The sequence below is a fragment of the Serinus canaria genome, chromosome 1 (genome assembly GCF_022539315.1).
Source record: "Serinus canaria isolate serCan28SL12 chromosome 1, serCan2020, whole genome shotgun sequence".
Classification (NCBI taxonomy): domain Eukaryota; kingdom Metazoa; phylum Chordata; class Aves; order Passeriformes; family Fringillidae; genus Serinus; species Serinus canaria.
The window spans coordinates 27,488,522-27,501,452 of NC_066313.1; the positions used below are offsets into that span (position 1 = coordinate 27,488,522).

At 42.6% G+C, this 12,931-nt stretch overlaps 2 protein-coding genes across 10 annotated transcripts in view; one reads left to right on the top strand and one right to left on the bottom strand.

The window, feature by feature from the left end:
* The window catches only part of LOC103827177 (rap1 GTPase-activating protein 1-like), a 43,577-nt gene extending 39,597 nt beyond the window's left edge, over positions 1-3,980 (top strand). For 8 of the 9 annotated variants that reach the window (XM_050970941.1, XM_050970890.1, XM_050970895.1 and 5 more), the window contains 3 exons: positions 1,022-1,107; positions 1,265-1,335; positions 3,279-3,980. In XM_050970941.1, coding sequence (XP_050826898.1) covers positions 1,022-1,107; positions 1,265-1,288 — 110 coding nt within the window. In that variant the 3' untranslated portion in view covers positions 1,289-1,335; positions 3,279-3,980. The remainder of the gene's footprint in view (positions 1-1,021; positions 1,108-1,264; positions 1,336-3,278) is intronic. The other variant, XM_018908253.3, reaches the window with a different exon arrangement.
* A 144-nt stretch (positions 3,981-4,124) lies between these two features.
* On the bottom strand, positions 4,125-11,706 carry GSTK1 (glutathione S-transferase kappa 1). Its single transcript, XM_009102659.4, has 8 exons — positions 11,563-11,706; positions 10,911-10,992; positions 10,013-10,141; positions 9,564-9,664; positions 9,121-9,156; positions 6,346-6,462; positions 5,769-5,862; positions 4,125-4,420 (listed from the first exon to the last, which is right to left on the bottom strand). The coding sequence occupies exons 1-8, from the start codon at positions 11,626-11,628 to the stop codon at positions 4,380-4,382; spliced, it is 666 nt and encodes a 221-aa protein (XP_009100907.1). The 5' UTR covers positions 11,629-11,706; the 3' UTR covers positions 4,125-4,379.
* Between the last annotated feature and the right edge of the window lie 1,225 nt (positions 11,707-12,931).

Consider the following 12,931-nt stretch of genomic DNA (forward strand, 5'->3'; position numbering starts at 1 on the left):
TTATTTAAAACCACAGTTTAGCAGTATTTGGCAGTGATTCACCAGTTTTGTTTTTAAGTCTCAGTTTTAAATTACATAATGGCACTGGGAAAGGGGATAGTCCACCTTAGAAAAAATACTGAAACAATAGTTGCATCTTATCTGTTTCCTAGAAAATACTGCAGTGTTCCTGGGAAAAGTGTTGAAGTTACCATCTTAGCAGGAATCCCTCATTAGCTTTCTTCACTTGACTGACTGAATGGTGGTTAGATATGCCACCAGAGGTATTCACCTGCCCATTCTACCCCTTAGCACATTCCACACGAAACTCTTTAATTCAAACTCTTTCCATTTTCAAAGATTTACTATTTTATAATACAGATTTATGTTGTGATGCATCTATGCATAAACTCCCACAAACTGTACTGGTTGGAAATTACCATATTTAGTAATTTTAACCATAGAATGGATAGAATGGAGGATCATCTAAGAGTAAATGTAGAATGGTTTAAGAAGGCTGTTATGTTAAAGATAAGACATGTGTATGGTGAATATAAGCTGATTACAGAAAGCAGAAGAATGCTTTTAATTTGTGAATTTTGCAAGCATTTAATCCCTGGTTTTGCCATGGTGTTGATATGTGATGAGAGGCAAATTCCTTAAACTCTGAGGTCAGATGTGGGAATCTCAAGGAAGGGGTCAGAGGGAGAAGGAAGAGAAACACTGTGAGAGCATAAGATTAGAGTCTGCTTCACAAATGTGTATCTTTGAGAATAAGGCATTCAGATTGTCTGGAACCTGTGGCTGATGACTATTTTTTAAATGAAATTAAAGCAGTCACTTTCCTCATGTTTTGAGCTGGAATGAGAAACACAGGTGAAGGTAACACTAGTCAATTTGGGCATAGGTACACTCCTTTCACTCTTACCTGTGGATGAGCCACAGATCTCTGAAAACTTTTGGGTAAAACCAGCTATGTGTGCAGCTCCTGGGATACCCTCTTGATTATTTTTGTATTGTTCTGTGCTTGGTTCCCTTTTAGGAAGCAGGTTGCTTCCTTCCAGCAGTGTTGCTGGCTCCACTGGAAAAGGAAAAGGCAGCAAAGCAGAGGCTCAGCACCATAATCCAGTAAGTGCTTTAATAAAATGTTTCCTTCTCGCTTGCACAGAGATAGGGATGGGAGAAAAGAGAGAGGCTTGATTTAGGAGGCATTGCTTGCTGAGGGTTGAAAGGGCAGTAGGAAGGTGCTTGCAGGGGGAGGTTAAAGCGGTGCCTTGTTCTGCAGGCCTCCATTTTGTGCTGTGTGTGATGTCAGCGCTGGAGCACTGTCTGCTGCACGCAGGGTGAGGAGCACAGGTAATGGACACGGGGGGAGGAGAGCCACGGGCCCCTGGCTCTCCCTGCCTCTCTACAGCAAGTGCTGTAGAGCATCTCAGGAGTTAGTCCTTCACCTTCCTCCCCAAGTGATCTTCCATGGCCAGCCACTCTGGCCTCTCTGATTTACCTAAGTGCTCCCTTTCATGGCTGCCTCCTTCCTCTCAGGGAACAGCACTTCCCATTGAGATTCTGTTCTCTACCCTAATCTAGGCAGTTCCTTTCTCTTCTTTGTCTTTGGTTGTTCAGTTTCCTTTGCTCAGATACAACCTACCTTTCTCTGTGCCTAACCTCTGCTTTTTATAGTTTCATTACTTTGCAGAACCCCTTTTTGTTGCTCATTTTCTGATGTTGTGCCTCACTGTACACTTGTTTATTTGCTTTCAGCCCAGCAGTGGAGGGACCTACTTGTCCATGCCAGTTTCTCAGGTTTTCCAGACATAGGAAGTGGGACTTGATTTCCTGGTGAGGGAAAGGGGAACACAACTTCAGGATTGCTCCCTAGAATTCATAGTCCAGTTTTGTCTGTGTTGTTGAGAGTCTTTTTGCTCAATGTCCCTTTCCTTGCCCAGTATCTTCTCTGGCCTGACAGCTAAACAGCTGCCTTGAAAGTGGTGGGGATGTGAGGCTCTCAGGAACTAGTTTGGTATGTAGCTGAGTAGAAGAGGATCACCTTTATGGAAGAAAATTCTTCCAGCTATTCCTAAACATTCCTAAATAGCTGGTAGTTCTTACTGTTTCTGTTCAGATCCTCAGTGCTCAAGTTTTATCTGCCCTGCCACCTTGTGGCATTCGGAGCAGTCAGGTGAACAGTTCAGCTCCATGTGGTGGTGGCCACTGGTGCCACAGCAAAACTGAGAGGGGAGCTGATACCCTGAGGCTGCTTCAGTGTGTGCTACAGCAGAGATCAGAACAGAGTGTGACAGTGCAGCTGCCAGACGCTCTTTACTGGGGTCATCCCCAGAGTTTTTGCCAAGAGCTTGTGCTCACAGCATGGCTCTGTAGCACAGGAGCAAGGTTGTCTAAATTGAGGGGCAGAACTCCCTCAAAGTTCTGCTCCCAAACAGGTAAATTTTACTCAGAATAGCTACAGGGTCAGAATTGCAACAACTGCAAACTCACTGATACTAAGGCAAATACTGTGGTTTTGCATTTACTTGGGGGCTATTACAGGCAATAAGCAATGTAGCTCAGTAGTACTCAAGTATGGTTTTAGTACCTAAGGTTTTGAGCATTTAATTTACACTGATTTGAAGTAGGTCAAAGAGCATTTAAGATAATTTCATTAAACAGATTGCAGTCTGTAGGATCCATGTCTTTTGGTCCATCTGCCAAATCAACAACATTCTGCCACAAAGGCTGGTTATTTTTCAGTTGATGTGGTTCAAAGTTTCCCAAGACCCTGCTTTTCACTGTCAGATTATTTCCAGATGTTCTTTGAATTCTCACCAGCTCCTTACCAGAGTTCATTATTTCCACAAGAGGGCATTTTACCCACTCCTGAGATAGCACTATTGGCTTAAAGTGATGTTTTAGTTAATCCTTTTTATTACACCCTCTGAATCAGTTTGATAGCGCAGATTGAAGACTAGCAAGTTTCAGGGGAGAAATGGTAAAAAAATTTCTGTAACATGGTTTCAAGGGACTCAATGAAACCTATGGCACCCACATCCATGGTAACCTCCTTGTCATTGTAACTCCTCTTATCTCTCACAAAGTTTTCCTTAAGTTCCAGGCTGGATTTTCCCAAAGACTAATGGGTGCACTGGTAAAAAGGAGGAAGGACTCCTCCAATCCTAGGGTATTTCCTGAAGAGCTGGAAGAAGTAAAAATTGTGGATGGGGGAACAAATTACACCCCCACAACACTTAGGGCTGTAAGAACATGAAGGATACAGATTTTTTTTTTCTGATGCTTTCTTCTAGGATTTGCTGTTCAAGTGAAAATACGTGAATGTGCTTTACCCTAAAGTTCAGAAAAAGACAAAAGAGGGAATTCCAGCTGCTGCTGTTTCATTCAGTGATGCATCAGAGAGTGTTAAATCATTGTAAAATCAAACTTCATATAAATCAAATTTCTGTGTGTCATTCCAATTCTGCCAATACAGGGCCAAGCTCAAACTGTTTCCATGTGAAATTTCTTATTTTAATTGTTTGCATACCTTTCCCTCTGCAGACTACATGCTTGGAAGTCCCTCACAGCCATATCCAAATCACTTTTGGATAGGCAGCAATTAGGGCATCCTTGAAGAAGCAAAACAGAGTCTACTTCAGTTACCAGCTGAACCTACAGCGGTGTTCACAACCATCTTCCAAAGACATTCCTGCAAAACTTGCATTAGTTAAACCCCCCCCAAGATTTGGGGCTGGTGCCCACGAATGCACATGTGTGGTGGTTTCCTCAAATATCAGTCACTGCAGAGCCAGGTGTATCAAATATTGTCCAAGATGGGGACAGTTCCTTTTAAAATACTTATTCATTCCCTAGACTCCTTGGGCTTGAATTGTGTCCTTCCCAGCTGCCATGACGCAAAGTTAAAGGAAGCATTAATATCTTAGCCTGTGCTTCTTATGTCTGTGTAGTGCACTGGAGTTAAAATAAAAGGAGAGTGTGGCCAGCTTCTCTTAGGTTTCATGTGCATCTGTGTGTCTGTGTATGTTTATAAAGGACAAGCAGGAAGACACAAGAAACCCAGAGGTTGCAGTCCAGTAACTATGTAATCCTCATGCTTTTAGGGTAAAGGAAAGAAAATCAGCCAGGGAAGAAGAATGTTCACTCTGCAAGAAGTTAAATCTTTAATGTTAATCTTTGATCTGTTGAAAGAAAGGAAGCACATTTGTATTGGTAAACACCTTACCAGGCTGGTAATAGTGGCAAACTTGATATTTTTCAAAATTAGAGATGAGATCAAGCAGCAAAGTTAACTGTTGGATGAGAAAGCCATTTCTCCATAAAACTGAATACATTCAGATAACTGTTGAAGATTGACATATATATTTTCCTTCCTATATACTTCCTGTGACTTTTCACAGCTTGGGGCTTGGAACTGGTCCCAGCCATTTTTCACCTGCCAAGACAAACCAGCACAGAAGAGATATGTTAAAATGTAATCCATACAAGTAATTGGCGGTCATTTTTCTGCAGCAGGATTATTGTTGCTACTCTGGTGAAGGGTAGCTACTGGTGATGGAATACAGATTTATATCTTGTTTGGTGTGCTACAGCCTGTTCCATAAATCTTTCACTGTCTAGTCACAAGTGAAACTGTACAGAAGAATTATTTTCCTCCATTACAGATGAGATGTTCTGCAGGTCAGGGAGAAATCAATTCTTTTTAGGACTCATTTCGGGGGGGGGCCCCGGGGGTTAAAAAAAAGCAAAAAAAAGGGTGCAAGGCTGCAGAGTCAGAGAATCAAAAAGAAAATCTGATTAAGTCCTTGGAGTTGAGACTAGAAACCAGGCCACAACATTTCAGTCAGTATTAGTGACTGCTGTAGTGGGTGTTGGGTACTCTTCTTCCTCACTCTCATGTTCATCAAGAATATTTTATAGAATGAGAAACTTATCCAGAAGACTAAAAAAACCAAAAAAACAACAACAACAACAAACAACAACAGAAAAAAAAACCACTCAAAAAAAATTCCCTTCTGCTTAAGCCCATGACCAATACTAATTTGCATTAACTAATACTTTCTGCTTAATGTTTTCCACAAATGCATATGCTAATTATGTGCATAACTCTTTCTAGAGACACTCTCTCAAGAGCCAGATCTTGAGATGAATAGTCAAATGCCCTCTAACTCATAAAAACAGGTGACTTTAGTTTTATTATTTATCACAACCTACTTCAACCTCTTAAAGAATTTAAAGTGTGTATTCTGTTAATAGAAAAATTAAAAGAAGGATGGTCAATATATGAAAAACCTGAACAACTGTGTAGGCAGACACAAGTTATAGACTGGAGAGCTGTAATAATGTGCTTTTACTAAGAAGAAACAGATATAAAATGAAAATGTTGGAATGACAAAAAAAAAAAAAAAAAAGAAAAAAGCAGTAGCAGCCATAGTCATAATCTTAGCCAAGGCCTACTGTCCAGTACCAAAAGGTTGCATATGAATATTTTGAGAACTAAAGAGTTTCAGCAGTATTTTGAGAATGGCACATGGAAGACAAAGCCTTGAGACGCACCAAGAGGGGATGGAGTATTCAAGTCACTTCTGGTCTGAAAAAGGATCATTTGGTCATTTTAAGTGTACTGAGACAGATTTCAGTTAGCAGTTTCATTCCAGGAGAAGGATAACCAACATTATTTAACATCTGAAAGCCCTTAAGAGTGTTTTACTCAGCTGCATTACGTATTTTGTTCCAAGAGGGTGAAAGCATGAAACCAAAGTGATGAAATGAGACAGACTCACCTATAACGCTGCCTAGCAGCTCTAAACGATCAGAGCCAAAAAACAGATGAGGTTCCCCATCATAATGTGCCACAACAGCAGGCATCCCAAATGCCTATTGACACCATGGAGATGAAACAGAGAATGTTATAATGGGAGAATTTCTTGCAGTCATATCATCAATCTTCAGGAATAAATCCCAACAACTTTTAATTTTTTTCCTCCCCTTGTTTTTACCTTCTTTGTTCTTAAAGATAAGCCTATTGAAGCCATCTGAAAGTAGGTGACTCTCCAGAGCTTGTGTGCCCCTTCTGAAGGAGCATGAAAAACAACCTGATTAATCTACAGTTCTATTTCAGGTAGCAATAAATGATATCTTTCAGTACTGGTCCTGTCCTTGCTGTCCAGCTAGAATGAGTGGGTCAACCTTAGTTTTCCAGATGACAGATAAACTACCAACAACAGTGAGGTGGCTTTCACACACTGGAAAACAATTAGTGCTTTCTAATCATCACCCTCATTGTTCCCTGCTTCCCTGTATTCTTTAGAGGGAAGGAATGCACAGCTGTGAAGCCCAGTGCCATTGGAAGCATCTCACCCCATATTTCAGTGCTTCAGTTGTTGTGTCTTTCAGTCGGTCCTTCACTGGAGGGGATGAAGTCATTTCAAGTGCCTTCTGAGAGAGCTCTGCTGAGAGCCCAGCCTGTCGGGCAACCTGAGAAAAGATCACATAATTAAGAATACTCTAAAAGTAAATATTCTAATTCCTACCCTGATCAAACTAATTTAATCTTCAGGATTATCACCTAAGGTCTATTGACAAAAAAAAATTCAAAATACTTTTGAAGCACTACTTGCACAACTGTCTTGCTGTATTCCCAACCTAGTCATCATTTAACAACTCTCAGTTACAAAGTACAAGAGGCATTTTAAATCTTCCAAGCCCCAAATATGCACTTTTTTTCCCAGGAGTTCCTAAATCAAAGAAAAAAAATGAAAGAACCTTTGATACAATGACTCATCAGATAACTTACAAAAACACTCAAACCAGTGTTATGAAAAGTAAAATCTCACCGTACAAGCCTACCAAGACAAAAACAGTTCATCTGACAAATGTGGCCACATGGGATCTGTAAGTGACACTGCATGAAAGAAACCAAATCACAGAGATTTCACAGTGGCTGGTGTTACTGCTGGATCTTTTTCACCTTCCCTGAGCCTCTGCCACACAGGAGTGAGACAAAGTAGCCAAATTTAAATGTCCAATGTTTACCTGGTAACAATGACTTACAAGTACTCTTTGACTAAAATATTTCACAAAAAGAGAAAAAAAAAAAAAAAAAGAAATGCAGTATTGCACATGGAGAAGTAATCCTGCACATGCAGGTGTTAATGACTCTTTCAATTACTTTTTGTGTTTAGCACCCACATGTTCACTTGCCTTCCCCTACTAACACATCAGGGAAATGAGGAGCTCTTTTGGACTGTGCTTGAACAGGAGGTTAAACAAGTGTACCACTGGACTAGAACAAAAGGCTTGGTAGCCACAGTGTTCAGACTGCAATATTTACACTGTGATGTAATATCTGGTCCTCACCATTTCAGGGCAGAAAAAGGATTTAAGTGGGCTGGGACAGAATTCAGACCACACATTGCTGATACAGCAATGTATGTGAAGCTGCTTTTGATTAAATAAAGAAGTAAAAGAATAAGGAATTATTATCAAGTTTTAAAAGTACAATTTTTCTGACTGATGTGTAAAATAAATCCACCTGTAAAGACTCAGATGATTGGCAGAGACCTCTCAGCCACCTTTGGATGACAAATTTCTAGAAAAGTCTAGTAGTTGTGGCAGGACTGAATGAAGATAGGCACAAGCAGACAAGGGGACACCTCCCTCTCTGCCTTGATGCACAGGGGGGATACTCATCGACTGCCAAACTGTGACTAAATTAGAGATTGTTCTGAGTGTGAAGTTTGTGGCTCTGAAGTTCTGCATGTCCTTGCTTTATTTAAATAATGATGTGACAGTGTTCTGTACATATTTATGTTCTGGGTCTAGCTGGAATGGAGCTGCTTTGCTTCACAGCAGCTTCTATGCTTTTGTGTTTCAGATCTGTGACCAAACAATGTTGATAACATCCTAGTTATTTTAGCTATTGATGAATGGTGTTTGCACAGTGGTGAGGCAGTCTCTGGTTCTCACTCTCCCCCCAGTGTGAACAGACTGGAGCTTCACAAGAGGCTGGGAGATGACCTGAACTAACCCAAGATACAGACCATGCCATATGCCATGCTCAGCAGTAATTGATGAGGGGGGGTTTAGGCAGGTTAACCTTTTTCTTGGGAACTGGCTGAGCATCAGTTTATGTGTAGGTGGTTCTTTGTTTTCATTCACTTTGCTTCCACTTTTGCTTATTAAGTAATTTTTTCTCAACCCACAAGTTTTCTGGCTTTCATTCTTCTTTTCCTCTTCCCGTGTCCTCCTGGGCAGTGGGAGGAAGCAAGTAAGCACTTGTATGATGCTTGGCTGCCTACCACGGTAAAAGTACCACTTTAATTATATCTTTATATATAAAGATAGTTAATTAATTAAATTATATCTTTAAATTTAATTTAAATTAAATTATATTTCTAAAGAGTAACTTTAATTATATCCTTCAAATGTTGCTTCTTAAAAAAGCAAAGTGCAAAACTTTGCTGAAATTTTGGTAAAAAAGCTACACTAAGATGAAGCTGAAGTTCAAGGACTAGGCTTGAGGGGGAACAGCAAGACTGTAAGCTTCAGATTTCAGCTAGGGATGTTGGATAGGAGAGACTAGTCATGGACAATGCCTCACTTTTCTTCATATTCCAAGAACTTATAAAATAATGCGTAGACACCTTCAAGAGAATCTCCTGATATACTACCTTACATGCTATTACAGCTTTTACTGTAATAAACAAAATCGAAATGGCAAAAGAAAATACATCAGGAGTATCATTTCCAGGTATATAAAAGGGCAGTATAGCCCTGAGCTTAACAAAAAACCTGACTCCATCACTCTAAGGACAGTCACCTTCCCCAAGTGTTGCATTTCACTTGAACATTTCATATAGCAGCAATGCCTCAATGCATTCTGCAGAAACTATTCATACTTTCATGACTGTTAATCACACAGTATCAACAGGTAACTCATTGTTCAGCCTGCGTATCTTGCCACATGAATTAACAAAAAAAAAGTGTATTCTGGTTCTGAGTGTTATGCAAAACATGACAAGGAAAAAAAAATCCAAACAGAGCTTCAAGGGAATTTAAATCCATTTTTCTTCAAAGTCATTTATAAGAATATCCATCAGAAATGCAGAAGCACAAGAAAAAGGAGACACTTACAACCAATATGTTCTCTGGCTGACTGATGTCTTCATGCTGGTAAAAGAATAAAATAAGTAAATCAGTATTTATGAAACAAAAGCTCCTCTCTGGATTTAAAAGCAAGTTTTCTAAGAAAACAAAAATAAACTAAATACTTGTTGCTGGAGAATTTACCTCAGAAAAGGTCTTAAGTCACCTAATCTAGGAATGTATTAAAGTGTTTTCTGATATGAACCACTGATCCACTGGTCCAGCCTGCTGGACCCACCTTACACACCTAAAAGAAGGCAAATTAAGCTGATTATAAGCTTGTGGCTTCTGAACCACTGTGACCTTAAGTTCCTGCTATGACTTTTCATTAAAAGACATTTTCTTCCTCTTGCTGGAATTCCACATTTGAATGATGTGGGACAGGGAAGGTGACAGAAAGGGTCAAGAAGCTGGCTGCATAAAATACTGACCTGTGACCAAAACCGCATCCAGAACTCCCTAGATAAGGGTTCCAGGTACTGTGGGTTTGTCATATCAATGGCTGTGATAAAGCGCATGGCCGTCAGGCTGCCTGGATTCGTGGGGAGACAGAGGAACACTCAGACAAGGCACAGCATCAGGAGCAGGTGTGGTCTGCATCACTGCTACCTAAGAAGAGTGTGACCTCCCCTGTAACAGTCCTGAGAAACACACAGTCTGTACAGCAAAGCTTAAGTTGATCCACAGTTATCTCCCATGCTAGTATCATTCACAGCTGTACTTCTCCATAAATTTCTTTCATGGCTATGAATGCACAGACTTCATACTGCTCACAGGTTCAGGAAAAGGCTGCACACAGGGGATTCATCTTCACCTTTACTGGCAGGGAGAACTGGAACCAGAAGTGCTGGGGATGAGAAATAGCAGCTAAGACTCTTACTTGTGCCCATGATGTGCTGGAAGGCATCTGGGATCATGCGTAAAGGCACCTGGTAGTACTTTGCCATCCTTTTCATATCCTTCACCAGGTATTCACCTCGCTTTGGTAACATTCCTGGCGGCTTGTTACCTTTTAGGAAAAAGTTCTCTTGAGATTTCCAGCTGTATTATAATAACACTGAACAAACCAACACTGGACAAATGATGCCTCATATGTACATACACCTAAGGAAGAGTATAATTTAATAGTATAATTTCATTTTGGTTTACTGAAATATACTTGGCTTTTCCAAAGGTAATGCTACAATTTAAACACGGTTTATTTCAGTTTTGCACAGATCAAACCTTTAGGATAGCTGAATCCATTTTAAACCAAGGTACAAATGTCCTCTCAGGGATTTATGTTGATTCAGACAGATGACTTTTAAGCTAGACAACTCCTAATGCATGGGTAAACCAACATAACAACTTGTTAATTCATGATTTATGCGTTTTAAGTCTTGGTGATCCAATTAAGGCCATAAGTACTGTCTCAGGACATACTTGTATCCTTCCTGCATATTACAAAGTGCAAGTGTTCCACAAATTCATTCTGGTTTAAAATCTTACTCTAGGAAAACACTCCATGTCAAGTTATTATTATTTATTTTATTATATTTTAGAACAGATGGACTTTGGCACAGACTGTCTGTGTAGTTGCAACGGTGCGAAATTCCTTATGACTAATATCTCAATTGCTTTGGGGCTCCACAGTCCTGCAGTTAATCTGTTACTGGTGCCACAACTTAGCTCAGAGCTGGCTCTGCATGGGCTCTGCACACACCCAGGGCCTGCACACTAAGTGCTCTGCTAGTGAAGAAGGCATCTCCCTGCAGAGCTCATCTCCCTGTAGTCCATACCAGTTTGTTGCATTATGCCACCGAGGAAAGCTGGACGGAAGCGCAGGTCAATATTCCATATGTGCTGGTACCGGCAGAGAGCCTGCAACGTGAAAGAGTAGTGAGGGATTCACAGTCAGAGATGTCTATAGAGCTGTGTGCAGCTAAGGCAGTAAATACTACAGATAAATCCTTTCCTGTTGTATTAGGGCTAGTCCTAAAGCCTTTCCTGGATGCTGCCAGAGAACTCTGATCTCAGAAAAACTGGGGGGGGGGGGGTGTCTCTATTCGTGTCACAACTATCCAAGGCTATGCAGCAGTAAGTATTGGAAAGGTCAGGCTCACGTCACGATCAGGACACCTGCACTTTTTCAATACGAAAGCTACCCCCGAAGCAGAATGTTCAGCACTAATTCCTGCACTGCCGTTTGGCTCGGACTCACCTCCCTAGTGTCCCTGGATTTCAACAGGCGACGAAGAAGCCCAGGCACCCCTCAGAGGTGAGAGAAACATTAACTTCGGAGCGCAAAGGGCGCTGCCTGCAGCCAGCCGCCCGAGCTGCCCTTGAGCGGCCCTTCCGAGGGGGAGGCGGCGGCGGGACCGGCCGGGTCCCAGCGCCTCTCCGGCACCGCGGAGATCCGGGAAGAGCCTCCCTCCCTGTGCCACCCCTCACCTCAAACGCCAGCCAGGAGTACGGGGAGATCACATCGTAAAACAGCTCCACGACCGTCCGGCCCATGCTGGCCCCGTACCGTGCCGCCGCTCCGCAGCCTCCGAAGGCCGCAGCACCGCCCCGGGCAGGGAGGGGCGGGGCGGCCCTTCCGCCGCTGCCGGACGGAGCCGCCCCCGCCGCCGCTCCGGCTCCGGCTCCGGCTCCGGCTCTTCGCGGCTCCCGCTCGCTCCCCTCGCCGTGCGGCTCGCCTCGCTGGCTCTCCGAAGAATGCCGGCCCGGGAGGAGGAGCGGGGTGGGATCGCAGGGGGCCGGGAGGGCGCCTGTGCCCTTGGCCATGGCGGGAGAGCAGGCTCCCGAGGAGGGAACCCGGGAGCTGGCTCGGCGGGGTAGTCCAGCATGTTTTCCCGGGAGCACGGTGTCCCTGCCAGATCAGCAAGCGATTTACGTGCCACTGGCCCTTTTATCCCCCTACCCTCCATTTTCGCCACACTTTTTCCTCCTCCATTCACCTAAGCCCTTCTCTTTCTCCACTTTTAGTTCCTCCCCTGCCCATCCCGCTGAAGCGCTGTGCAATCCCAAACACGCTCTAGTTCTGCCACGGTTCCCTCCCTGCCGCAGCAACGCCCTTTAGTCCTGGATGTTATCGGGAACGTGCTCCTGGATCCCTCCTTTGGCTGTAACCTTGATTTTTTTTAGCAAAGCGGATTTCTGAATTATTAATAACTTTAACTCAAGAATGAAAAACCTGAATGCCAGCAACAGTTTGTGACCCCTCCCTGAAGTCTTTCTTAACACCTGAGTACTGGACAGCGAGACAATCGTTAAGAAAAGATTCAAGAGAGAGCTGGGAAACTCAAGTGTGAAGCATATTGGGGGCGAAAAAGAACAAATGAGTGACTAAAAATGAGTGAGTAAAAATTCTAGGAGAATTGGTAGGATTTCTTCAAAGGGGAATTCTGCCTTACGTTTTTCTCAAGGGGTCAAAAAATACTGCAGAATGTGACTTTAAAGAATTGCAATAAGTCACTGCCTCAGGCATCTTCTTGGGTCTGTGGGTTCCTCTCTTCGGGCCACTGGAGCCTGTGGATGTGACTGCTCCTTTCCCATGTGCTGGTTCAGGCAGTAGTGAGGCTGTGTGTCCCAGAGAGATAAATTTGTACACATAGAGGTGACTCCAACACAGCTGGCTACACCGACTGGAGCAAGCACTGCTGCCTGTAACCCCTCTCACAAACAACTTCCTCTTGTACCTGCTTTTTCAAAAGTTTGAAAGATAGATTTGTAATGAGTTCAGCTGCAGCCCAATTCTCTAGGATTTCATCCTGTATGCATCTGTTTTCATCGCTTAGAAGAGAAACTTTGCCTGACA